Raw genomic sequence first — 26,452 nt, forward strand, 5'->3', positions numbered from 1 at the left:
GGAAAATGGACACTTGATATTGCTTTTTCTTTTTATGAAGGCATTTAATCAACTCTAAACAGTGTAGAATAATGAAATTGCTTGTAGTGGAAGCACAGCCTCAGCCAAAACAAATAGGCAATCAAGAGGTCAGGCATACACTATAGTCTCAATTCACTTAAAGTCATTAGTTTATTTACGAGCCGAAAGCCAGCTGCCTAATGCATTACACAAAGAACACAAAGTTTTTCCTGAAAATGATGAGACGTTTTTTTGATCCTTGCTCATTTCATCTTCAATTTGGACTGTCTCTGTGGATCCGTGGTAATTAAAGGGAAATTTTGCCACGTTTTATGTGGATTTTCAGTCAGTGTTGATGGTAAATGTAGTCAACTGAAGCAGTAAATTCCTCATGAGTGCTATATTGACCAAGAAAGCTGAGTTTTCCTGCTCATGGAGCTGTGCCAGCAGTACCTACATGTACCAGGAGCTCCTAACGCCCATTCCCCCAAATCCTTCCAAAACCCGCAGCTTCAGCCTCAGCATCTCACCACTGCATTTCTTCAGCTGTTTACCTGTATGACTCGAATAAATACAGCTGAATATCTGAGTCACAAAACACTGTAAAATGTATCCTCATCCACAACATCCTCTTTACTCATATTTTGAGATGCTATTTTTGCTGTTGGAAACGTAGCTAATTTGCAATAATTACAATTGAAGAGAGGGAAGTTTTGTTTTTGAATGATATCTAGAGCACGCCCCCTGGCCACCCAGAGGCAGAGACTAGAAATCCAAGCTAAAATAGCTTGTAGTTCTTCCTTACCCACAACTATGTCACTGTACACGTCAAATGACGGCGCCGGTGCCAGAAGAACAACAGATTTTACAGCTGCACCCCAGAGACACAGAGAACATCGGCAACAACTGCAGACCTTTTTCACACTACATCCTTAATTACAGCAACAGATAAGGTTGAAAATCAGCAAAATGGTCTTTTAATGATGAACAGAAAATGTTGTTAAATCATTCAGCTGGTGAACACAGATGTTCCTGACATTGTTTTAGCAAAAAAAAATGGATCTTCCAACTCCTCTGTTATAGTTTGATTTGTTATATGTTAATTCCAATGACTTTCTTCAAACATTGATGTATAAAAGATGAGGTACTGTGGTAGGGAAAGAAAAACTCACTGACCACTCAAACCTTTTGCATTAATGAGATCCTAGATCACAGAAGTTGTCTTTTCATAGACCTGCCAGGAAATATTTTAATGCTGGCATTTCCCAAAAGCCAACTCTAAAGGACTTTACAATACATTCAAATTAATAGCAAAAATCATTTCATGAAACCAGGCCTTTGTGTGTGTGTGTGTGTGTGTGTGTGTGTGTGGAGAGGGCATAATTCTATGATCTATGGCTCAGCTGCAAGTATGCTGCACAGCACCAAACCACACTGATGGGCTGTCGTTGTAATTCAGCACCTAATGTGGATAATTAGTCTAAATTCATGGAGTGCTTGATTCCACTGACAGCTACGCCAAATGTTTGACGAAGGCACCAAAGTAGCAGCATCAGTCACAGGCGAACGGAAATGCATTTAGTGGAGGGCCTCATCATGTTTTATTCAATCACAGAGCGATGCTCAATTAATCAGTTCCTGCAATTAAATTAAACATGTACATGCATAAAACATGAAAGAAATATCAGGGGTGTTTAGGACTGCTTGGTTCTCTTTGCATCTGTGAACCCAAAAAGACAGTATTTATTCTCAGCCCTGTAGAATGCGGTCTGTGACTTTAGTGATGAGGAAGTTTTTTTTTTTTTTCACCCAACAGTGTGACAGAAAATGCTAAATCTCATCTTAGTATGCGCTGCTTGATGCATACCACCGCCATCCAATGCATTTCTATAAATGTCAAGAGCTGTGTGTTTACTAGGTCTGTCTGACCCCTAATATTTATTCAGCTCAACAGCACTCTATCCAATCATTCCTTATTGCTTCATTGCAGAATTGTGGCTCTTGGTACGTCAAGTCTCATTGGCTGCAGTTTGCCATATCTCCTGGCACATGTAATATTGCTTTTCGCTTTCCATCAAGTGCAGGCAAAGCCTGTGCTCAGATAAATAGTGACATTTTGCAGTGGTGTGTGAGGTTTGTTTGTATCTCTTAGTGCCTGAGTCATTTCCATTGCCTGATTTGTATACATAGCACCGCAGTCGACACGATCAAAGGTCTTGCACATGTGAGACAAATTTGAATTTGGATTCATACCATTGCCAACATAATTCATGCCTCTGTGGTTAGATAACAGCTTTGAGATAAATGTTGACATTTGCACCACACGGAATAGTGTGACTTCAATGAAAAAAGGTTGTTTCTAAATGGATTTAATCCAAGTAGAATCTGTAGGATTATAATAGGCCTCAGATGCCATCAGATACCGCTCACAATAAGTGCAAAACACATTATACGTTATGTTGTGAAAGTCATGAAAAAACTCCTAATGGTTCAAAAATGCAAAATGCTGCTGTAGCTTTGATGATTGTAATGGTTTTATCTTGTCATCCATGTCTCTGTAAGATGTTACCTTTAACATTTAAGAAAAGTTACCATCTAATCCATTATGACCAAGTTGATCATTCAACCACAATTAGCCACAAGAGTGATATGAACATGTGGCCACATTAAAATAAATAAATAGCATGATACAGCAATATTCAGTCTATCTGGTTAAAACTGAAGTTGAAAACCATAGCTAATATATGTGACATTTCTGTAAATGTGGTTGTGCTCCAGCCTAAACATAATGATTTTAATGATTGTGAGACCACTGTGCATCCACCCTTTCTCCAAGAAATTAAGAATCTGTATGCAGCCTGAAATTAAGAGTGCTATATTGTTTACTATATTGTTTATTTCTTCTTTAAATTAAATACAAAAAAATATTATGTCACTGTAAGTATTCTGAGAGGATCATCTTTGAGACACCAGAGCATTTTTAGTAGAGGTCCTGAGAGAGAGCTCCTAAGTGCACTGGCCCTTTAAGAGAGTAATGCTGGGAGTTGAAGTCAGACACAATTAACCAAGACCAGACCGGATGCTTGGTGAGGGTCCCTTCAATATACAATTACACCAGACTATAACATTTGTCACACTTGAGACAACACCAATGAACAATGAGTGCAGGACATAATTACAAAAAGTGGAATTAGTATAATTTAAAAAAGTCTTGCATGCAGTCTTCTAATTACTTTTAATTAATGAAACATTAAATATAATTCATCAATTCATAAATATTGTTCTTTTATGTGATACATTAACTAATGAGTGACTTGATATTTGTAATAGACATTATAGAATGATAAATATATATGAAATATCACCTGGGTTTACGGGTGAGCTTGACATCCTGGATAGAGAAAAGGTCCATTTGTCACAGACCTACAGAGATGAATAGGTGCTGTGATAGTCACTGTTTGGGAAATCACACATATGTTGAAAAAAAGCATTCGTTGCAACACGTTGACTAATCATACTTTTATCTTGAAAGTAGAACCGGAAGTCTTAAGTCCCACTATGTGTGACTTGACTGTGGTTTGTTTCAGCGTGTTGTTTAGTGATGAGGAGGCTGGAGTAATCCATCCCTAGTAGCGGAGCACAGTCAGTTGGTATAGAAAGAGATGGAGCTCTGTGTTTAACAAAGTGGAGTTTTCTTTTTAACGTGATGATTTTATATACTTTTGGACTCATTTTCTCTCAGAGGAAGCCGTTGTGAACATTTCTCCTCTGTGATATTGATGTAAAAACGGGAGAGAACCGGACTGACCGGGCGCTTCTGCCACTCACAGCCGCCTCTCCTCTCTTCACCTGCGGCTTGCTTTCCTTCGGACTATCCGCGGGATTAGACGCAGACTTTTGGAGCGGGAGAAAGTTACACTGTGGGATGTTTGAATTCATAATTTAATTCTACAGCGGCTGAGATGCTGCCTGTGGAGTTTGATGCTGTTTACGGAGGTTTCATCCCATAGACTGGAAATCCTCTGCACGTCTGTTTGGATACATTACTGCTGCTGGACAGCTTGTCTTACAAACTGCTTTTTCTGAGGACTGTGAGCAACACCTATGAAAAATCTGAGTGTATGATGGAGTACCGCCCGACTTTGGTTCCCCTACTGGTTTTGATTGCACTCAGAACTTTGGCATATGGTAAGTTTAATTAGGCACTCAGCTGGTTGTTTTGGGGTGATGTTTCTGAGGGTCCCTCAGAAAAATGAGAGGAAATTAATTTCATTATTATTACTCTTCTGCAAAGTCACGATACTATGTCATCCTTTCCATATATGTCCTACTAAAGTTATAAGACAAATCTGCTGAGATTCCTCTTGACATAATGTTGTGGGCCCCTGGTTGAAAACATGTAAATTGATAGATCCAACAATTTTAACCCTTGCATTTATTTCTATATATGCAAAAATTAATAATCCTCTTGGATGATGTCATTTAAAAGGCCACTTAAACCAGCAGACATCAGAGTAGCCCATATGCAGCTTTACTGTGTGTCTTGCCCATGGGACCGTGGATTCACACCAGCATCTGCTCCCCACTGAAATCTGACTTTGTCGTGATTCTAGTCTGCTCATTTATCTCTATTATTAGGCCCATTAGGAGAAGACACATCCTCTGCACAATGCAATTGTGAGACAGAAACAGCACGATCCATTCAGTTTTCCCTGCACTGATGCAGTGTGTTGTCTCTGAGCATGGTAGGGTTGGGGGTTTGAGTTCCCCCAGCTGACAACAATGCTAAAAAATGTATGCTTTCTGTGAGCATAAAAGCCTTCACCAGATGCTGCATCATAAATGTCAAACAGTTTCCATCTGATTGCATTTGTGTTTTGTATTGTGTAGGCATGGATAGTGAATAAAAATGTATTCTGTAATATGAAGCTTAGTTTCCTTGGCTTTGGCCTCCACTGAGTCCCTAGATACACATGTCCAAAGCAGCACACTGGCTTTTGTTGTCCAATTGCTTTTTTAATGACTGATATGCACACAGTGCCTTTAATTTGAGTTCCTCTCACACTAAGCTATGAGGAGAGAAAGCTACCACTACAGGCACACCAACAGCCTGAGAAGACTGAGTCACCTCTGAGATGATGAAAACCTGTTTAAATGAGACTGGATGCCAGCTCCGCAGATCTTCCATCAATAACACATGTATAAATGGTAAAATTGCTACCAGTAGGCTGCAGGCTCTTTGTCAGCATACCTATGTTTTTGTGTTCTACACAGAAAAACACCCCCGACTGCGATGTACAAAAGCAATTTTTTCAACGCAAGTGCAATGTTATAGTTTGTGACAGTGTGGTGTCTTCAGGCCTGGCCCTACTGCTGAGGCTCCTTTTACAAGGCTGTAAACATTGGCTATGAACCCACAGCATATGAACTCAGCATCTGTGAAAGTGCTCCTCCAGTGACTCCAGATGCTCCTCTGGGACTACAAAGGCTGGATTAAAGCTACTTATTTTCACTTTAGCAAAACACACAGTGACTTCTAAAACAGTCTGTACTGTTTTTACCCATGAGACTTTTTTTTTTTATTCATTGAAATTTACATTTAAATTCAGATTTGTGTCACATTCTGACACTGTTATGCAGAGCTACTTAGATTAAAGGGAGAATAAGCTTCAGATCAGTACAAGCAGGGATATGTGAGGAGAAGAAATATGATAAAATGAGCTTTATAGGATGTGATAGGATGAACTTAAGAATCATCCTGGCTGCCCATCTTCCTCTTTCCCTTTCACATCTGAGGGGCCCCTTCGTGTGGAGCCAGGGTAGCATATCAGGGGTCTGCTCCTCAGACTGTTTGGCCAGTAAGGTGACACTGGAGTCTGTACTGTTCTTGTCAGTCATCTCCGTCACCATCAGTCAACACAGAGGTCTCCGGCAGCTCTCCCCAACGACCGTCAACGGGCCATGTGTTTGCTTTGCTCTTTACTGCAGTGACTAGAAGACAGCTGCCTTGTTGTCTCATGAATGTCCACAAACAGACCAGTAACCAGATCAAATAGCCCGTGCCAAACCTTGATACCCACACTGTAATTACAGTCTGAGTCTACAAGTCCATTTCCTTCAGGGAGGGAAGTGCGGTGGGGTGTAATGTGGCTGAAATAGTGCAATTACCAAGACGTCTCATTGTTTAAAGTTCTTTCTCTGGTTCCTGGCGGTTGCCTGTTTTCACATGAAGCATTCAAGGGATGCTGTCATCCACAGTGAATTGCAGTGGAGGACGTTAATGGATTGGTCAAGGACAGTTTGACAGGAGTTATAGCTGCTGCTGGGATTGCATAGAGATATTCCAGTAACTGTATGGTCTTTTTTCTTGGAATACAAGTATCAGACTTTTTTTTTTATCCTAAAAATCAAGTGTGTCAGTTCACCCAAATTATATAATAGCATATTTTCTCTCTCACCGCCAGTAGTATATAGCCATAAAGATTTGGTTCTATTAGTCAGGATTTCAGAAATCTGCCTCTGAGATTTATTCCTCTGGCCCAATACAATGGAGGTGAATGGAATATTCTAGTGGTTATAACACTGAAAAATGACATAATCTCTTCCAGAAACAATGTCCGTGTTAGTAATTTGGCTGATCTGGTGATCATTCACTATCTGTGATCAATATCCAGTTTGTTTGATTACATATTAATTGGAAACCCTTAACTTGAACTATTTATTATTCCACAAGGCAATGAGTTAACTTTCACTTACATTGAAAGCACATTTGAAGGGGATCTTTTAGCCAGTATGAACAGGAGGAATGATTACAGCGAGGAAAACCTCTTTCACTGTTCATATGGACAACTGACTGTTGTTTTAAGACAGACTTGAAAAATTGTGGACCTTTCCTTTAACCTGGATCTGATTTGGAAAATAGTCTTTAACAAGCAGCCAGTTAAGCCAGTTAACAGTCTTTGTCATGTAGTCATCACCACATTATTGTTGTGACTGACTTGTGATGGTATGAAATGTGGATGACTCATAACAGCACAACAAGGCAACATACAGTGGCTCAGGCTTTTTCTATTGGCGTATTGACAACATGTCTCCTTTTTTCTGCCAAGAAAAAAAGGAAACAGAGACACCTTTGTAGTCATTTTTGAGAACAAACACACACTCACACACAGAGCGTACTTTCCTCCTCCCCCACCTGCCTGCCCATCTGTTCTTTAGAGATCAATTAGGTTGTCAATAGCTTTGGTATGATACATTGAAATGAGCTCTATCTCCTGAAAATCATAAAAAAGTGCAAAAGTACAAGTAAAAGTACAAGCGGATCCTAATTTACGTGGGCTGATAAAAACAAAATAACACTCAAGAGGGAGGGCAAGGAACTAAACATCCTCTTCCTGTGGTCACAGAGTCAGCAGTGTTAATCATGCACTGAAATTGCTGTTTGAAGCTTGCCTATTTCCGCCTTTTTTTTTTTTTTTTTAACGCAGCTGCTGGCTTGCTAAATTTAGCCGTAGAAATGAGTCATCAAAAAAATATGGGAGTTGAATTCCTGCAAGCTTGTCATAGAACAGTCACTCATTATGTAAACCCATGATAATAGAATTTCAAAGTCCCAAATATTCATTACACAACAGTTTGACGATGCCTCGTGATGCATTATTAACAAGGTATTTGTGCATTCAACTGCGGTAAATGGAAAGGAAAAAAAACATGCCCCGTCACTTTCCCTTTTCCAAATGGAACTGCGGGCTGTTTTCACACTGTACAACTCCATTTGCAGACCAATAATGGAAATGCTTGATATCTACCCTGCACATTCCTGCCACCGAGGGCCAAAATAAACACACGATGGGGGCACCGGAGACTTCACCATCGGGCATTAAAGAAAACGGACTAAACTACGCAGGAACTGTATTTAGCAGTGGGTGCTGACAGGACAAGTCAGCTATCCCCTCTCCTTAAAGGTCTCAAGTGTGACCGCCCGAGGGGCCCGACACAATACCGCCTGAGCCCCCCACCTCAGGCTGTAGACAGATGGGTAGCCCCCAACATTAGTTCCAGTGGTTTTAGGAAGGCTGACCTCTCACTTGCTGGTCATAATACTGAAATAGACATGGAGGGAGGCGAGCCACGGGCTGCTGACGTCTGACTATAATGAAGTCTCATGGCAGTGTTGCTTTGTGGAGGCTATTTTGGTGCCGCACAACAATGATAATACAAAGGATAATACAATCCAGCTACTAATTGCAGAATACAGGTGGTACAGGTGTTGTTTCATGTTGCATGTAAAGTATAAAAAATCATAATCGCTTTGTTCTCCAGACGGAGGAACATTCCTCTCTGTCGTTGGCGAAGGATTAAAGTGATGGGGGGGGGGGTTGAAAAAAGTGATGCGCATAAATACACACACTGTGTCAAAACGTCCCCATCAAACACCGACTTCAACAATCTGCCAGCTCCATCTCCAGAGGCGTCTTCCTTCCCTGCATCCTCTTTGCCCACAAAAAATGGGACGCATCCGTAATGTCTCCGATGCTTTCAAAGGCGTCTTTTATGTATCTATGTGTAAGAGATGTGGTATTAAATTAACTGAGAAGAATATTACACAAGTGAGCTGACCTACACACACTACATTACACCGCATTTACATTGTATTACATCATATATTGTGTTCATGGATGATTTATAAAGGATAATGGGGAAGCATTTCACCTCAGTTTGGACACAAATACATGAACAGAGGTTTGTAAAAGTCTATAATTATCACAGTCATTAAATAGTAAATCTTCATGCACTTACTCCCAGATGTCAAACCAGATGGGTTTCCACACAGATGTTGCTGTACAATATAAATGCAATCTTTAAGTCATTACAGTCTTACAAAACATTGTAAATGGGTTGCATGGCTACTGCAGGAGTGAGCATGTACGCTAAGAGCGGTTTGGTCGCTAATCGTTTCAGTTGAGGAGTGATAGAATTAGACACTCGGATGGAGTTTCATTGCTGATGTTGAGTGAAATCAGTGAGTATTAAACAATTATTTTCCTTTTACTTAATCCCATTACATATTATTCTAATCATATGTGCAGAGATGCAGAAACCGGAGTGTGTAGCTGAACAACTGACTCTGCACAAACCGAATAATCCTGGTGATTTCCCAGCAGTGTTTTTTTGCATTGTTTTTACACAAAACCAACATCCTGTCCTTTTGTCTCTTCACTGTCTGACCACCCGTCTAACGAGAGCTCATGGTTTTCATCACGTCCGACTGGCGAGACAGTCGGTTCAAATCGTCGTGTTTACCCGGATTTTTTTATTGTCCACAGACTTTTTCCGGAGTGCACGACAAAACTCTGCAGCAGAGTCAAAAAGGAAAGCCGTAGCTGCAAGCTGTCACCGCTCGCTGTGACTTTGTCGGCGGGTTGGATGCATTTGTGAGATGGTGGCACTTGAAAGCTCAGTGTGGGAAAGTGCCAACTGACAGTGGATCATTTTCGGAAACTGGCGTATCAAGGTGATGCTGTAGCTGTAGTGGAAGGAATTTGACAGCCACTGTCTATAATTTAATGGCTGGCTTTAGAAGTGACAGGGACAGCTCTTTGTGAAAAGTGACAGTTGCTGGGTGCCTGTTATTTTGTGATGGGAGTGTTGATACACAAAAAGTGACTCGTGGATAGGATTCACTTAGAGAGTGTCTTTGGCTATTTGTTCTCCCTTGCAGCTCCGTTCGATGATTGACGGCTCTGTATGACGTCCTGAAGGGAAAAGCTTATTAAAGAAATGTGACTTGGGTGACGAGGCAATTAGAGTGTCTCCTCTACTTGTTATCTCTTAAGTGCAACTCACTGCAAAAATCAAGAGCATTCGAGGCATTTAGAGCAGTTGACAGGCAGCTGGATTTGAATTAATCTCACACACACACACACACACACACTTACGTCACTTCATGTCTTAATTATATGTCAGAGCCAATGTTCCTTGACATCTTTTCAGCAAAGAGTGAAAGGTGCATTTATCCACTTTCCTCTTTCATGCTTATGTGATCACACTCATGAAAAAAAAGGATCTTTCTCTATTACAATTACACATTCAGTGTTTCATATATGACTAGAGCTCGTTCATATTACGCTAGGATAATCTAGTCTCCTTACAGTGCCTGCAGTGTATCATCATGAAAAAAGATCAATGAAACTTTAGATTTAGTGCGAGCGCTCTGTGCTGAATCATTCGGCTGAAAAAGAAGGACTCGCAGCAGCGTGTCATTGAGCTGAGTAGGTCGCTATATTCCAGATCTCCCCGACATCATTCACTGTTGACCCCTAAAACCCAAATGATAGGTCTTCCCATGAATGGAAAATGAGCTAAAACTTACAGTCTAGCTTGGTTTTAGACCTTCTTTTTATGTCGTTACCCTCAGTAATAGGTTGTCAACTCTAATTATCAGTTAATGCAAGAATTACAAACAATTTTTTTTACAGTATCTCGGTTGTTTTTCTTTCGAGTGTTCAGGAAGTCTCTGTCACGACCCCTTCCTCCCTCTGTCTGACGAGTGGGATCTATGTGGTCAGGCAGCTAAGAGCAGATAGCACTCAGCCTGAGTGTATGAGTGTGTAAGCAAACACAGATACATCAGGAGCTAATCTTGAAATATGCTGCTGTGGCATTTCCCTGCAGCTGTGTTAGGACACCAGTGGTCATCATCATCATGGAGCCCCTGGAGGATTTCCTCCCCGGCATGAGTGGGCGAGCAAACACACTGCGCCTTCGCTGGCGAACCCTAATGGATAGATAATTAGTGATAAGAAATCATCCGATCCACGTTATTCGAGACTAAAACGCGATGAAACGGTTTTCAGTCTTCATGTTTTTCTTCTTTTTGCTCTCTTGTGAAGCATGGCTGCAGCTAATAAGTAATATCTCCTCTTACTTCCTTCCCTCCAGTATTTTCCCCTCTATTTCTTCTTGTCTCCTCTCGCTCTCATCACACAGAACACTTACAGCAAAACTGAGTAAAGAGTAAGAGCACAGTCGCCGCATACAGTTGCTGCTCCCTTGTTCTTTCAAAGCCGATCCAAAACCCCCTCGGTGAAGTCAGTGGAGAAAATCGATGCTTGTTACTGGCGGGCTACTGGAACTCAAACTGACAACTCTTGGCAGGATTTGTGATAATTTGAAGGATGTTGGACTGGTTGTATTTATGTCCTTAGGATTGCTATTTTTTGAATGCTTCTCCAAGTTGCATTTAAAGTTTTCAGAATGTTTAAATATAAGAATATTTTAGCTGAACCATCCCCTGCATTATCGATGTTAATACTTGATATGTTGCAGATGTCAATACTTGATTATTCATATGACAGTTTGCTGCAGAAACGCAAGAAAAGTGCATTTCAAAGTCAAAGTAAAACAGCTAAAATATCCATGTAAAAGGACATTTTGCTGCCCCCTCAGAGTTGTCTGTGCACTTGGAACTAAATCAAAGCTTAATCAACTCCCAAGCCTCTCAGCACTATTTTACCATGAGGAACTTTTTGTGTAAAAAAAAAAATGGTCTGTGAGGCTCATGTGTCTATTCCTGTTGGACCAGAAAAGAAGCTACTGTTCGCTCTCCATCCACAACAAGCTGCTTCTTGCCTTGTCAATGTGCCCAAAACATCTAGCCAAAACTCATTTCAGCTGCTTCACCAGAGGAAGGGGCCATACTGGGAGCAAGAAACAGAGTTTTCAGTGTGGAAAAGGCTTTTTTTTTTTTTTTTTTTTTTGGAACCGCGGTGGGACTTTGCATCTTTTTTGCTCCCAATTTCCATGATCACCACTTCTCAAAGAGGAGAGCAAAAAAGAAGCTGCTTCAGCCTCTACTCACCAAGCTGTTGATGGCCTCGAGAGAGACATGATAAAAACACCCAATTTCCTTTCGCAAAGTTGACCCTGCCCATTTAGATGCTTAGCATCAACACAGGCTCAATTAAGGAGGTTTTCTCTTTATGGCTGGCACATTGTATTCTCATGCAAGTGCCTCATTTTGTTGTCCCCACAGGGTCAAAGAGTAGGAGGCTGCAGAGAAAGCACTCCAGTCTGCCTCCCTCACTGCTGCCAATTTAACTTTGAATGCACATTTGCAAATCAATTCTCGTTGCTTTGGAGGGAATGGAGAGAAGGAGGAGGAGGCAACAAAGCTGTAAAACAACCAGTTCTGTAAGAGGGAAGCCGACTTGCTAAAAAGAATTGCAGATGAGGGAGGGATAGGAATCGGAAAGTTGTTGAATTTTCTTTGATCCTCCCCCTCTCCAGTGGTGGGATATAACTAAGTACATTTACTCAAGTACTATAGCCTACTAACATACAATTTTGAGATACTTGTACTTTTGTTGAGTATTTCCATTTGATGCTACTTTATACTTCTAAAATGTTTTTACTCCACTACATTGATTTCACAGCTATAGTTACTTGTTTCTTTTCAGATTAATATTTTATGTGTAAAACATGTGATCAGTTATAAAACATGTATTGTTATAGAGACTATAACAGTAGTTGTTAGCTAGAATTAGCTCTACCTTGACAACAATAAAGTGCTGCTTTACGTGTACACATCATGAATCAGTGTTAATATTCCAATAATATGATAAATATAACAATCTAAATGGGGCCATTTTGCATAGTGAGTACTTTTACTTTTGATACTTTAAGATGTTTTTCCTGCAAATACTTCTGTTCTTTTACTTAAGTAAGATTTTTAATACCAGACTTTTACTTCGAACAGAGTATTTTTTTTCATTTTGGTATAACAAGTAAAATATCTCAGTACTTCTTCCACCCCAGCCATTCATCTGTCTCCTCTGTAAAGATTATACAGCTCCTTCAGTTCACCACTGGCAGGTACTTTATTGCTATTGAACTGGAATTCAAAAGACTTTTCTTAGCCAGTAAGAGCTATGTCTTTTTTAAGCAGAATTGGGAAGGGAGGGTGGTTATCTTGAGTGCAGTGTTAGGAGTTAGCTCAGCTTAGCCTTAATTTTAGTTGCTAAGCCAGAGCATGGCTTAATCTTTCCTTATACCACAACTCACCACAGAATGATAAGGAGTGCAGGCTTTTTGAGATATTGCAGTATTCTGATTTACTTTCAAGTCCTTCATGTAGAAATGAAAGGCGTTTCTCACCCTGACTGGGTGGGAGACTTGATAGAGCTGAAGTGCCATCCGTGTTTTATGTCCTTTTCCCTGCAGGGCCCCAGTGAACAGAATATTTTTGATCCTATGTGTGATGACACATACACCTTCTATGAGCTGGTAGGGCTGGCTTGGAGGTGGGTAGCATGCAGGACTTTGAGCTTAGAGGTCTTCCCGACCCGAAACAGACACGTGGAAAACCTATCCGCGCATGCATTAATTCATTTTCAAAAAAGAGAGACTGGACCCGAGGGGGACCTGAGCACAGCCATACCTGACCTAATAGACCCAAACATAACAGACCTGATCCAAAATGCGGTCGACCTTAACAGAGAGAAAACACAAACGCTGGCAGCATGATGCCATCAGTTAACAAGCAGCTGCAGTGGGAAAGAGCAGCAGTATTATAATAATAATGCCCTAAGAAGGAATGTAAAGTCATAGAAATGAATGATTTGTTTATATGCTTCAAACACAGATTTATAACATATAATATAATAACTAAAAATCCTTTTCCACCTGCTGTAGCTACCAACAATAAAACCTTCTGTAGCCAACTGGGTGATAGACAGACAAAAAGACAATGTTCTAACCTATTTACTCTTTATTTTATTTAATAATAATTAATAATAAATGTAATATCTGTGATTCAAATTCCAAAATTAATTTAACTTAATATAAATCTTGCAGATGATTTTCCTAAAATAAGTTCAGCTTTAGTTCCTATGTCAGAACTTTTTTCTCATCTTTGTAGCTTATTTGCATAAAACAGGAGCAAACAGCTGATGCTCCAGTTGGTTTTACATCCTTGTTCTCCTTTTCCTTTTACTTCACAGTTCATATTCTCCTCTCACTCAAAACACACCGTACCACATGATCAGAGCTGATACCACTTACGCTGGGGTCTGTTCGGATCCACTCGGGTATTGGACATATTGACATACAGACCTGCGGCAGTAAAAGGAGCCGATCCCACTCAGGTCCCAGGTCGGGTCTCAGTTCCACATAACCAGAGTGGAAGACCTCTACCTCAGACAGTTGCTAAGTGAGTGTGAGGATTTGTGTTGACCACAAAACAGATCCTTGTAGAAATTCCTTGTACAAATATCTGACAAAGTGAGTACACTTCACAGATTTATTATATGAGTCAGACCATCATCTGAGCATTATACCATCTGTGTTTGAAAAATAGTGTCTGAGTGTATGACAAATGCAGTCTGGGAAACATACAGGGGTAAGTGCATATTTACATACAGAGCTGCAGAAGGTGCAGAAAACAGTTTAACAGCCAGTCACGCAAAACGAGTAGCTTGTCAAGTAAAATGATGTCGGAATGAACTTTTCACAGCCCCTTCATATTCCAAAAACATTCTCCACCACCCATACAGCTGTTTTTTAAATTACGTTCATTTCATTTTAGCCTCAGGTTTCCTTTTTTAATGATTAACTGTGAGGGTTGTTTGTCTACAGCGCCAGCATGACGAGCACATCTCTAATCACATGCGTGAAACACGTTGACAGTCACTCATTTGACCTGTGACTTCTTAGCGGGGAAGAATTTCTGGATAATTGGAGTGGAACTATTCTCATGTCAGAAGAAGCTGCGGAAGATCATTACATTGTCAGTCAAGACAACTGTTAATGTGGGATCTAATTTTGTGCCATAACAGGAAAAAGTCAACATTTATTTTAAAATATCTCTATTTTGGGACCTTTTTAAAGTTTATGCAGACAGTCATAAGATTGCACTTTTCTTATTGTCTTGACTGATGTCAACAGTCTCACCCCCACATGCAAATATATCCTCAACCCCCCTCCCTCCATTCTTTGTAGCGTTTCAATATAAGTCAAGATACGTGTGAGATAGTGGTTGTTGTTCTGATGTTTTTGCTGTTTCAGAGGAAGTAAATCTGCTTAGGGATGAAAGCCTACTTGTGTTCGTGGTGAAATAAGGCTGGGGAGTTGGGGGTTGGGGAAGGATTCACTATAGATGTTTGGCAGTGGTCCTCTGTTCTTGTTTTATATCAGCGGGACACACCGAGCCACTTGTTCTTGTACTAGATGAGGAAAAGTTCTGCCTCAGCACTTTGCCATCCTCTATTATAGAAAGGACATTGCAGCAGGAGTTTGTGCTCCCTGTGGCTGTTTTGTTCCAATTTTTCTCATTCGTTTTTTGTGCACTTTCGCTTTGCGCACTATTTCTCTGTCACCCTGTCAGGCTTTATTATCCCCTTGTCCTTTTTCCCCCCCAGTTAAAATGACTTTGAAGTTGTTTGACAGTCATTCACTGTATATGCATTTGGCCTGATGTTTAAATATATTCTGTATACAGAGTTCATCATATAAAGCTTTTTGATTCAGTCTGTCAGATTGGATTCAGCAGGTAGGCAGGGAAAGTTCATGCTGAGTGGCATTAATTAAAGTAAACAGTGTTGTGTTTTCCTGCGCTGGATCAACCAGCCATATAATCACACAGCAAGAGAGCTCGATCAACACGTTTGTATATTATTTTGTATTAGGAGATGCATATATTGTATAACCCTCAAATTGAAGCGAGGGCCCAGGGTGTCAGCATGACTTATGTGACCTATGTCCATGACCCTAAGCATCTTTGGTATAAAAGGGTAAACACACATTTCTGTAATAAGTATGTTAATAGTACAGGGTTACTATAATCAATTAGAAAATCTATAATTACAGATATTTGCATCATCTTCTAGTCTGCTGTATATCAAATTGTCAATTGCAAAGATACCTGAAAGTGGTTTTCATTATGACCAAAGAAGTTCTATAAAGCTAAACACTGTAAAAAAAAAAAAAAAAAGCTATTAAGAATTATATAATTATATATACATAAATGCCGTTTGTACAATTTCACACCTCTTGCATCAACAACAACAAAGTATCACGTCATACGGCAAACGTGGATTGAATGTGTGTTTGATCTCCCATGATGACTTGGAGACTCGGAGGTGTGAATGGGCTTGAGCTGAGAATTGGTGACTGTGAAGGCTATAGCGTAACATGTTTTGTCTGTAAAATGTTTGAAAATTGAGAAAAAGCTCTGTCTCAGTTTGCCAGACCTGCCAGTTTGATCAGCAATCCATAACCCAGATATTCCATTTAAAGTTATGTAAAACAAAGAAAAAAGCAGCAAATCCTCACATTTAACGAGCTGGAACCAGCAAATTGGCATTTCTACTTGAAAATGAAAGAAATAAAGAAATAACTGTGATTGATTTTTCTGTCGATTAATCCACTAACTGTTTCCGCTTGAATTTGCATCATTTTCATACTCAAACTGTTCAGTGAGCCCTTGTACCTTGTATTGACACATCTACATTAGTTATCTACATTAACTATCAGATCTACAGGGGAAATCATATATAAATACTTCAATTATGCCACAGCTCGCTTTTGGCTTTGCAATTTAGGCAGTAATTCATCTTCTCTCCATGCATCATTCTCGTCAAACGGACTCCGGCTCTCACTGGATAGACTCCTACAACATCCCCGTGGTTTCATTAGCTCACATGTAACTTTGAGAGTTGCTGCCGTCCTGCTGTACTTCACCATCGGCAGGAGCTAATAGGTCCTCAGAGGGTCTGGACTTTCCTATTATACAACAATCTCAACACAACCAGTGGTACTCTCCAGACTCCAGCTGTCCATTGAACCCAATTTGAGTTCATCTTTTCCTGCCTCGCCCTTATCTGTTACATACATTTACCCTCAATGTGAGTGAGGTAACTGGGGAATACTACTCAGCTTAGAAATTCAAATATCCTTGAGTTGTGTGTCAGCACAGTCAGTCTCTATCAACATGAAGATAGGTACTGTCATACTAATTTGCAAGCCTGCAGCTGCACTAAAGAAGCAAAGATCACTATTATTATAGTGTTATCAGTATAGATTCACAAAATGTCTACTTGGAAATTCATCTTGGATTCGGTCACGGCTACTTTTTCCCTATTTTTTCCCTCATTGAGCTGTATATCTGTGTGACATCACAGATTAAGGGGGCAGAACATTTCTATTTGTAGAAGACAGTAGCTGAGAGATCATTTCATCAAGTTTAAATGTCCGCGAATGATACGCATATCATCTTAACAAGCTGAGGTTCAGTGGTTGCCCCTCGAACGTACTCTTGATGATATTTAGCTCACAGTCGTGCGGTGGTCTCCTCTTCCTTTTAAAAAGACTCAGCTTTACATTTCCACATGACTTGTTCCAACCAGCTTGGACTGTAAAATTTATGAGTCAGCTCTTAAAGGCTCTGTCCTGCTGAGCTCTCTCACCACAGACACCCCCCCCCCCCCCCCCCCCCCACCCTCCCCACCCCAGACCAGACAGGCTCAGTTCAGCCATGATACATATAAAAGCTATTACCTAAAAGCTATTACACTCTCTATCTACTGCTCAGAGACCTTGAGGTAGGAGAGGCACTTAACAAAATAATGCCCGTTTTCAGTTTTTATTCCGCAGGAAAGAACCTTGTAAAAATATTGCTTTTTTTTATTTATTTATTTTACAAATGTATCGCATCATGGGTTGTCCTGCATTGTAGCATCCCATAGAAAATCACAGACATGTGTATTAGGATTTGCGCAGATAAGATTAGACTTCCATGGACCAAATATGGCACTTTGGGACAGTGCCAGCTGTCTCCTGACAAGCAGTTAATGTACATTCATGAGGACTCAGCTACCATCAAAATGACTGCATTCAACTACAACCACTTATAACTGAGTAGCAGCTGTTTTTATGCTGCCAAGCACAGACATTCTTTGCTTTTGCATCCTGAATGGTGCAACCTTTTTTTTTTTTAAACATTTCATAAATATGAAGCAATAACTTTATAAACTACATTACATCCCACAGTAAAGTGGCCTTTAGATGAGTTTCAGTGAGTTTGTTGTATTTCATTAGTAGTTCAACTCAATGTTGGGGTGTGATTTCTGTTGAGTTGAGCTCATAGTTTGCTTCATTCTTTGTTATACAAAAGTCCATATGTATGTAAAAGAATGAATCCATAGTACACACACTCTATAGCGGACATTTCTTGTTAATTTTTTTTAATTTTTGAAGACATTTTTGAAGATTTTAATTAAATGTGCACACTGTACACAGCCTGGAAACTCAAGACAATATACTGTCAATGTTCAAAGGAAGAAAGAGAGAAGAAAAAAAATGTTGTAATGTGTTTTTTAACAATAAAAGCTGTGAAAAAAAACTTAAAAGCTATATCTGATCACATTTTGGTGTGCTTTCAGTGTTTGAAAGTAGATGACAGACAGAAGCCCAGCTGCTATTAGATTCTAACTAGAAGCAACTTCAAAGCCTCGATACCATTTCCTCCTATTCAGAGCTTCCTGTTTCTCCATCTTGGTCAATGTAATTGCATGGAGTGCAGCACCATCAGACAGTACTCTACATTCCCATCAGCGTAAAGCACTTTAGTGGAGTTCTTAATCCCCCCCAAAACCTTATAGAGGATTATTCACTTTGAGGGCTGGAATTTTGACTGCTTTTCTTATCTGGTGTTATCAGGACAGTCTGAACCTTTGAACTCCTTCTCATTCATGCACCTGTGGAAAGAACCATTACGACCCTCTTATGTTGGGCCTGCATTACACTGTCTGCAGAGGTATATACCTGTGCCTGTGCTGTAGGCGCATTGCCAGCTATCTGTCCATAGGAGAGGAAGAGCGCAGGAAACAAGTTGCTATCTTGATCATCTGCTGCAGGTGTGAGATTTGCCTATAGACTGCAACAGTCTCCTGCCCTTTTACTTGTGGCTCCATCCTCTTTTACTCACTCACTAAAAGCCTACACTAGCTAGTGCATATAAGACGCTGTCATCCCGACTTCCATTTAATTCCTGTTTGAACATAATGTGTTTAAACTTTAACTGAGTAATGAGTTGTTTCACGAGAATGGGATCACAGGAGTGAAACAAAGCTCAAGTGACACTGACTTCTGTGTTTACGCAGCAGCTACAAAATTCCTTAACGCTGAACATAGCAATTCATGTTTTCTGTCTTCCTGTTATGTTGCTCAAGCATTCCCTCCTTCCATCCACCTGCTGCGAATGCTCTGAAAGCACTGTAATACAACGCTATACGGCATGGCTAAAGCGTGCGCTGCTGTGACAGTGAAAAACGGTTTTAGTTTAAAAACAGCATAGCTCTCCGGTTGAGTGGGAAGACGAGACGAATCAAAAATACACTGTCGCGACGTCATGAGCGCTGCAACAATCGCTGGAACAAAAGTCAGTTATTGTGAAAAACACTGGCAAGTCGTACCTCCTGTTGTCATTCTTTCATGCGCTCTCCGGGGGGAAATTTCACTTGTGCCTCATGGTGCTAGAGTTTGTGTTATTGCTATTCATACATAATTGTACCGCCAACACGCTGTCATTCAAAATGGAGGAGGAAGAGGAAAGATGAGGGGAGGGGGGGGCGGGAGGGGAAGCTATTTCAAAGCTTGCAAAAAACCTGTGGGAATTACCTTGCCTCCATCTCTGTCTGCTTCCGTCTCTGTCTTCATTTATTTCTTTCAGTCAGACTTTCAAAAGCAAAAACGCTAGAGAGTCTGCAGGCTGTTGTGAGGGCACTGACCCCACTACGACACAATACATTCATACTGATAGGCCATTTACAGAAACTCGCCCCATGCAGAGCCATACAAATGATTCTTTTAAACTATTCTATGGAAAGAACATGTATTTGAGTTGGTTATAAACTTGCTATCTGAATATTTCAGTAGTTCAGTCAGCCTACTTTCCCGTGAGGGTCTGATTAGCACAGTTCTACCACATTTATTTCTCTTATGCCTCTCCTCCGCTGCCAGAGAATTTGGTTTTGGTTTCATAGATGCAGAATTTAGAGCATGTAATTTCACACATCCTCTTGATTTATACTGCGAATGTAACTGTTGAGCAATTACATTACATGCTCATTTCACACAGCCATGTTGTCGGTGATAAAACTGTGTGTTTATCTGCAGCTGTTCAGCTCGAGAGCTTTGAAGAGAGGGCAACTGAGTGTGCTTTTCTAAGTTGTGCCGCCCACTTGCCTCTTGTGTTCAGTGGCCAGAATGTAAACAGAGAGATTTTAATGTTCTGTGTTTATTATAGTTCATCCTCTTCCTACACTACACCAGTGCAACCACACTCTTTACTTTGTATCCTGAGTCTGATCTAAATGTATCATGTTGTCACAGTTGAACCTCCAGTTTTTTTTGGAAGGGTGCTTGAAATGATATAGATATATTTGTCGTCTATTACGTGTGCTAACACCAAAAGACTGTGGTTTAGAGAGAAGTTGGCTATAGTTATACCCCTCCTTGTTTCAACGAAGCAAAATGTTTCTGCAAATTTCTATTGCTGGGAATTCTAAATTGGTGAATTTCTAAAATTATGTTATCACCATCATTACAACAAATGCATCAGTAACAGCTGCCTTGTAATAAACAAAATCTTAACCCTCAACCTTTGTGTTTGTCTCACCACCAGGATCTCGACCCAGGTTAGAGGACGCCGCTCCTCGGATCATAGAGCATCCGTCTGATCTGATTGTGTCCAAGGGCGAGCCGGCCACCCTCAACTGTAAGGCCGAAGGACGGCCGACTCCGATCGTGGAATGGTACAAAGACGGCGAGCGAGTCGAGACGGATCGCGAGGACCCGCGCTCCCACCGGATGCTGTTACCCAGCGGCTCGCTCTTCTTCCTGCGAATCGTACACGGGAGGCGAAGCAAACCTGACGAAGGCGTCTACGTGTGCGTGGCGCGCAACTACCTGGGCGAGGCGGTCAGTCGCAATGCGTCGTTGGAGGTGGCACGTAAGTGTCTTTGATTTTTTTTTTTAACTGTTTGTCGGGCTTGAGTACTCAGGTGTAGGTGTGTGTGTGTGTGTGTGGATGTGACTGAACCAGAGGAAATTGAATGTTGTTTTGCGTGAAAGTGGAGGAGTCACATGGGAATTGAAAGAATGTGAAGAGCAGATTACATGCGACTCTACATCATCCCGTTTTCATGATGATCAGCCGATAGACACTTATGATGATCCCCATTAAAAATATATGAAAGTAGATAGAAATAGCACATGAGTGTTTTTGAAATGCAGAGCTGGAGAGAACATCACTCACATAGAGAAGAAAAGGAGGAATGCAATACTGTGTGTATAGAAAAGAAAAGATAGCTGATAGCCTAGTGCTTGTCCACATATCAGCTGTCAAACATGGTGTTATGTATCATATAGTTCCAGTAATAAGAAAAGAATTAAACCACATATAGATTTCACAAGTAATAACATTAGCAGCACATTAAAAAGCGGGAAAAGGGTAGAGGCAGCTTCAAAGGACTCTCTAGTCTCTTATCATCACCATCACTCGGCTGAGTTAACTCAAGACGCCACCCCTGACCTTGGTGTCAGATCTCCTGGCAGCTTGCACCCTGAGGACCCCCTCCCCACCCCTCATCCTCTTCTCCAGCCTTCTGACATCGCATCCTATCTTCTCCCGCTCCAGAGAGCCCGGCCTCTGTCATGTTGTGACCAGGCCTCTGCGACCAGCCCTGTTCATGTAGACGGATGACAGCTAGCTTCAACAAAAAAAAGATAACAGTTGTCGCCATTGGACAGGAAAGCTGAAAAACTTTGTTGCAGGGAGGAGGGGAAAGGCCACTGCTAGTTGGCAGCTTCTCACTAGCAGATGTTAGTTCCTTAAAGTACAACTAAATCCTGTCAAAAGGGTTTTCAACAGACACCTCTTGATTTTTTTTTTTTTTACTCTGTAGCAGGGCTGCTTGTGACTGCTGGCACTTTAATGAAATGCAGATAGGACCAATTAAATCTTTGCTTTCAGATAGTTAGAAGATCAATATAAAGTGCGACTCTGTTTTGACAGCAGCAGCAGGTATTTAAAAATCTAGGAAGTTTACATGAATAGAAGTAGAGTTGCGGGCTAGTTTGTTGCTGCTTGATGTCACGTTGTAAGGAAATAATGTGACTAGAAATCAGGTGCTGTTCAGTTTGAAAGTATATGTTGTGCTGATATTGTCAGCCATGTCACACAACACTTCAAATACGGAACGCAAAGTTAACTTTTTCATCTGTTATCCGTGCTATCTACTAATGTAGACAAAAATTACTTCTGACAGCACACAGCCAGCAGCTTTTGCAGTAACACCAGTGAAGATTTGAACATTTCCTCTGTTCTCTTCACTCCGGCCTCTCCTTATGTCATCCTCCCTTTAAAAGGAATTTCTCATCGCACTAACACAAACCAGTTGAATGAGGCAAAACGAACTTCCCAGTAAAAATCTGTGAAACTCTAGACTCCCGTCAAACAGCTCACAGTCAGGCATCATATTTTCCTGTAAGGGTCCGGCCCCTAACCTAATAATCAGGCTGAATTTCCCCTGACTGCCTCCACAGAAAAAAACAGTCCGTGAAGCATTCTCTCTCTTTATAAACAGCTGGGATCTGTGCATCGTGTCCGTCACCTTATCTAAAAGCATTCCTCAAGCAGCATAAAGAATTACCTTTCACCTCGCCTTTGCTCTGTTTAGGTATTGGCGTCAGAAGCTGCGAGGTATTTGTGATATAAGCTGTAAATGGAAGCTTGTAGAATAGTTGGAGGAGTTGTGAATCACTTTTCACAGAGCTGGTTAGAACAGCGACAGATGCTAGAACTTTCTCACTCCCCGTGAATAATCCCTAATGTTTTTTTCATCAGTTTTTTTTTTTTTGCACTGTTCCAGATAAGTCGCCTTTGCTTTTCTTAATTCATGACATTTGGATAGTGCTTACCCAAAACCTAGGACACTATTATTAGTATTTTTACCCTTGAGATATTTCTGGCAGCTGTTGAAAGTAACAAGCTCCCTTGTAGGCCAACATGGACAGCATCTCAAACAACTCTCTGTGAGGCTGTGCAGGGTCATGTTTGCTGTCCAAATGGTTTGGTGTGTATTCTGAGAGTCCTCTCATACCAGTGTCTCTCAGTCTACAAGGCCACACAGATATCTATCGATTTTTTTTTTTTTATGTCCATCTTTCTGTTGCTTTCTTTCCTGATGCTGTGGTCCTTCGGGAGGTGACATTCTCTGCAGCTGTCCGCAGACGCGAACACACACACACACAATCAGGGACACAACTTTGCGCGCAGCAGTTGCTCTCACGGATAAGAACCTCTAATCCGTGGTGGTGGAGGGAAAAACCACAAGTATGCTTTTTACTTGTGTCTTCTTGTGTGTGCGTCTGCCTGCACGCCCACATAAACCCACAGACACACTTTTGGAGCTTTGCCTCCAGAGAGAGAGAGGTTATATAGTACAAACAATGGTCAGTGCCAAAGCCGAGCCAGTGCCAGCTCCTGCCGGCCCCCCTCTACATGGCGCCCTTGGGGCCGGAGATAAGGCCATAGGCACATAAGCCCGCCTGGAAATGCCAGGGGGCTCAGTGTGGCACCAGAGGAGGCACAAGATGGCACTTTGTGGCATGGTGTCACTTTGCTCCCCAGCCTGTGACTTGGAAGCACTGGGGGCAAACTGAGCAAGAGCTGCATTGCGTATTGGTGTGTATATTTGGTATCGGGGTGGGAGCCAACACAGCGGGAATGGTGGTAGGTTCAGGAGGTTTAACCCCTCATAGTCCATCTGCTTCAGGCTGAGAGGCAGGCAAGGCGTTGATGGCCACTGAGCTGCAGTGTGGATGAAATGGCAAAAAATTTTCAGGGCTTACAAGCATACCTGATGTGAGAGTTTATGTGGAAGTGGTTTATTTTTGCAGTGTTTTATATTTCATGTCTATGTACCAAAAGGGACGGACAAGAGCACAGATGTTTTTGAAGTAGTGCTATTACTACAGATGTCTTGTATAGACATTTTCTCCTGCAGGATTGAAGCAGCAGTTGATGAACGAGCAGCGGTTTGACCTTAGAGGTCAAACAAATGTAACACTAGACACTCAATCAACTTAGCTGTAGTGTGAATGTGTGCAAAGTCGTAGATTTCAGCTTTAAAGTGATACTCAACCCGAAATCTATCTTATGAAGATCAAACATTGTGTGCAGGCTTCAAAGGTGGATGTAAAGTTTATAGATTCCTCACTGACAGAGAACATCTGCTGTAGTCAGCTTGAATTCACTCTGTTGCAGTGAAACCTAATAGCGAAAATGTATCGAAAAAGTATCTCACACAACTCCTGCACTTATATTTATAGAGTATGAAAATCCAACATGGACACAGATTCTGTTCCTTGTCGTGAAATGAGGTATTGGACAAGTATCCTCTGGTCACCATGAATATCTACACCAAATTTAATGGCAATCTATTCTCCATAAAAGATGTGTCCCTTTAAGAATGTGTGCACATACTAATATTGGCAGACCCAACATTTAAAGTGGAAACAGACAACTTTTCAACTCCCCCCCCCCCTGGGGTTTCCAAGTGGTATTATTGTTTGTGTCATTGTCGCAAAGACAACCAGATCACTTTCCATTTGCCTCAGAGCCTAGATCTGTGAAGAAATGATCAACACCACTTTGGAAATAAGAGCCAAGAAAGAAGCATGTTCACTCAAGAGGTAAATTGAAATTGTCACAATTTTATATTGAATTTGGGAACAGGCAAAAGCTATTGCAGTGATGTGCATTGCATAGTAATAACATAGTTTGAGTAACATTATTGCTTTGTACAAACAAGTAACTACAGCAGAAAACATTAGGAGAAAAAGCACAAGTTTGTTCATTCATTTAGTCTATAATGGAGACATGAAAGCAGATAGAAATTCTTTAGTATGTGTTGAGAAAAGCGAACTGGGTTGGTAGCATGTTTATGCGCAGCAGAGATGGTGATAACATATTTTCTGTTGATTTTCATATGAACAAGTAGATCAGCCTGACAGCCAGCCTGACTGGATACTGGATACTGTATTGCTGTTAGCTTAGCTAACTGATCCCTAGAGGGTTTTCTTCCTAATGGAAAGAAATCAAAAGACAAGATTATTCAGGTTTAAAGATAAGTTTATTCAGGTTGCACTAGGAGTATAGTGCAACTAAAATGTAGTGTACACAGATATAAGTAGTGTGTCATCAGATAAGCAATAAGACAACAGAAACAGGTTGGCCACCTAACAAAATTATTATGAGATATAGCTACTGATGGCTACCAGGGAAAACAAAAGCGCTATCCTCTTCCTCTGTTGGTTGCGCAATGGTTTGCACACTTCCTTTGTGCCATAAATCGAGCCCTCATTTTCCTGGGAGATCATACCAGCTGGCAGACAGAATTGTATAGTGAAAGCGAGGCTTATAGGGAACCAATCTAAACGCTAATGGTGTCATTATTTTACAGCCATTACACTGTGCAATCAACATTTACTTCATAATGATAAGTTCAAGCAAAAAGTTGTCTATTTCCTCTTGAATTTGTCTTTGAAAATAATTAGATGGGTCAAGATTAATCCAAGGTTTTGTAATGTTATATGTTAAAGATTCAGAGAGGTTGTCAAAAATATTTTTTATAGTCATCAGTGTCAGTATGTATATTGACAGGGCTTTTTTTCCTCATTATTTCTCAAGTGTGTGCAGACCATTTTCCCTTTGCAAGCATTCATACACTGACAATTAGGTACTCAATAACTCATTAGGGAGGGTTCTGCTTAGTTACCTCAGTAACAGTTTCTACTTATTATTAATGACAGGATTGATGAATGGATGCTTGATGCATGAGTTGTGAGTCTTTTCAAGCTTCAGTAGGTGTGGCTTCACCTCAGATATGATGTAGCTGACAGGTTACACTGGTTCTGCATTGTTTAAACAAACATTACCATAACTGATGACTTTGCAAACTACTGAACATTAAAGACAGACAGGTGGGATACTCCTACACATTAACTTGAAAGAGGGTATTCAAAATTACAGTATGTCACAAATGTGGGATCATAAGGGAATGTTAATAAAAAAAACACCAACTGATGCACAGCTTCATGGGTTCCTTAAATTCATCTATGTGCTGTAAGTGTTACTATCATCCAGCAATAAGCTTTGAAAATCCTTTCTTTTGTGCTTTTTGCAGCCTGTACATTCCATTACCTTGCATTAAGAGCAAATCTCACACCGCCTTACCAAATATTTCCCTCCAAAAGTTGTGTTTTGCGTCCCAATCCTATCCGATTTCACGCATTAAAAGAGATTCTTTGATCCTGAAAATGTGGCCTAGAAAGTTACAAGCAAGGAGCAGAGGCCAATTCATGTCAGATGCATAAAAGTCAGTCAAGCACA

The 26,452-nt window shown here is 40.8% G+C and overlaps 1 protein-coding gene across 2 annotated transcripts in view; it reads left to right on the forward strand.

Moving 5' to 3' along the window:
- The first annotated feature begins 3,614 nt into the window (after nt 1–3,614).
- Nucleotides 3,615–26,452, forward strand: part of robo3 (roundabout, axon guidance receptor, homolog 3 (Drosophila)) — an 87,622-nt gene continuing 64,784 nt past the window's right edge. For both annotated transcript variants that reach the window (XM_042431783.1, XM_042431784.1), the window contains exons 1-2: nt 3,615–4,188; nt 20,681–21,007. In XM_042431783.1, coding sequence (XP_042287717.1) covers nt 4,122–4,188; nt 20,681–21,007 — 394 coding nt within the window. In that variant the 5' untranslated portion in view covers nt 3,615–4,121. The remainder of the gene's footprint in view (nt 4,189–20,680; nt 21,008–26,452) is intronic.

The sequence above is a fragment of the Thunnus maccoyii genome, chromosome 13, assembly GCF_910596095.1.
Source record: "Thunnus maccoyii chromosome 13, fThuMac1.1, whole genome shotgun sequence".
Lineage (NCBI taxonomy): Eukaryota > Metazoa > Chordata > Actinopteri > Scombriformes > Scombridae > Thunnus > Thunnus maccoyii.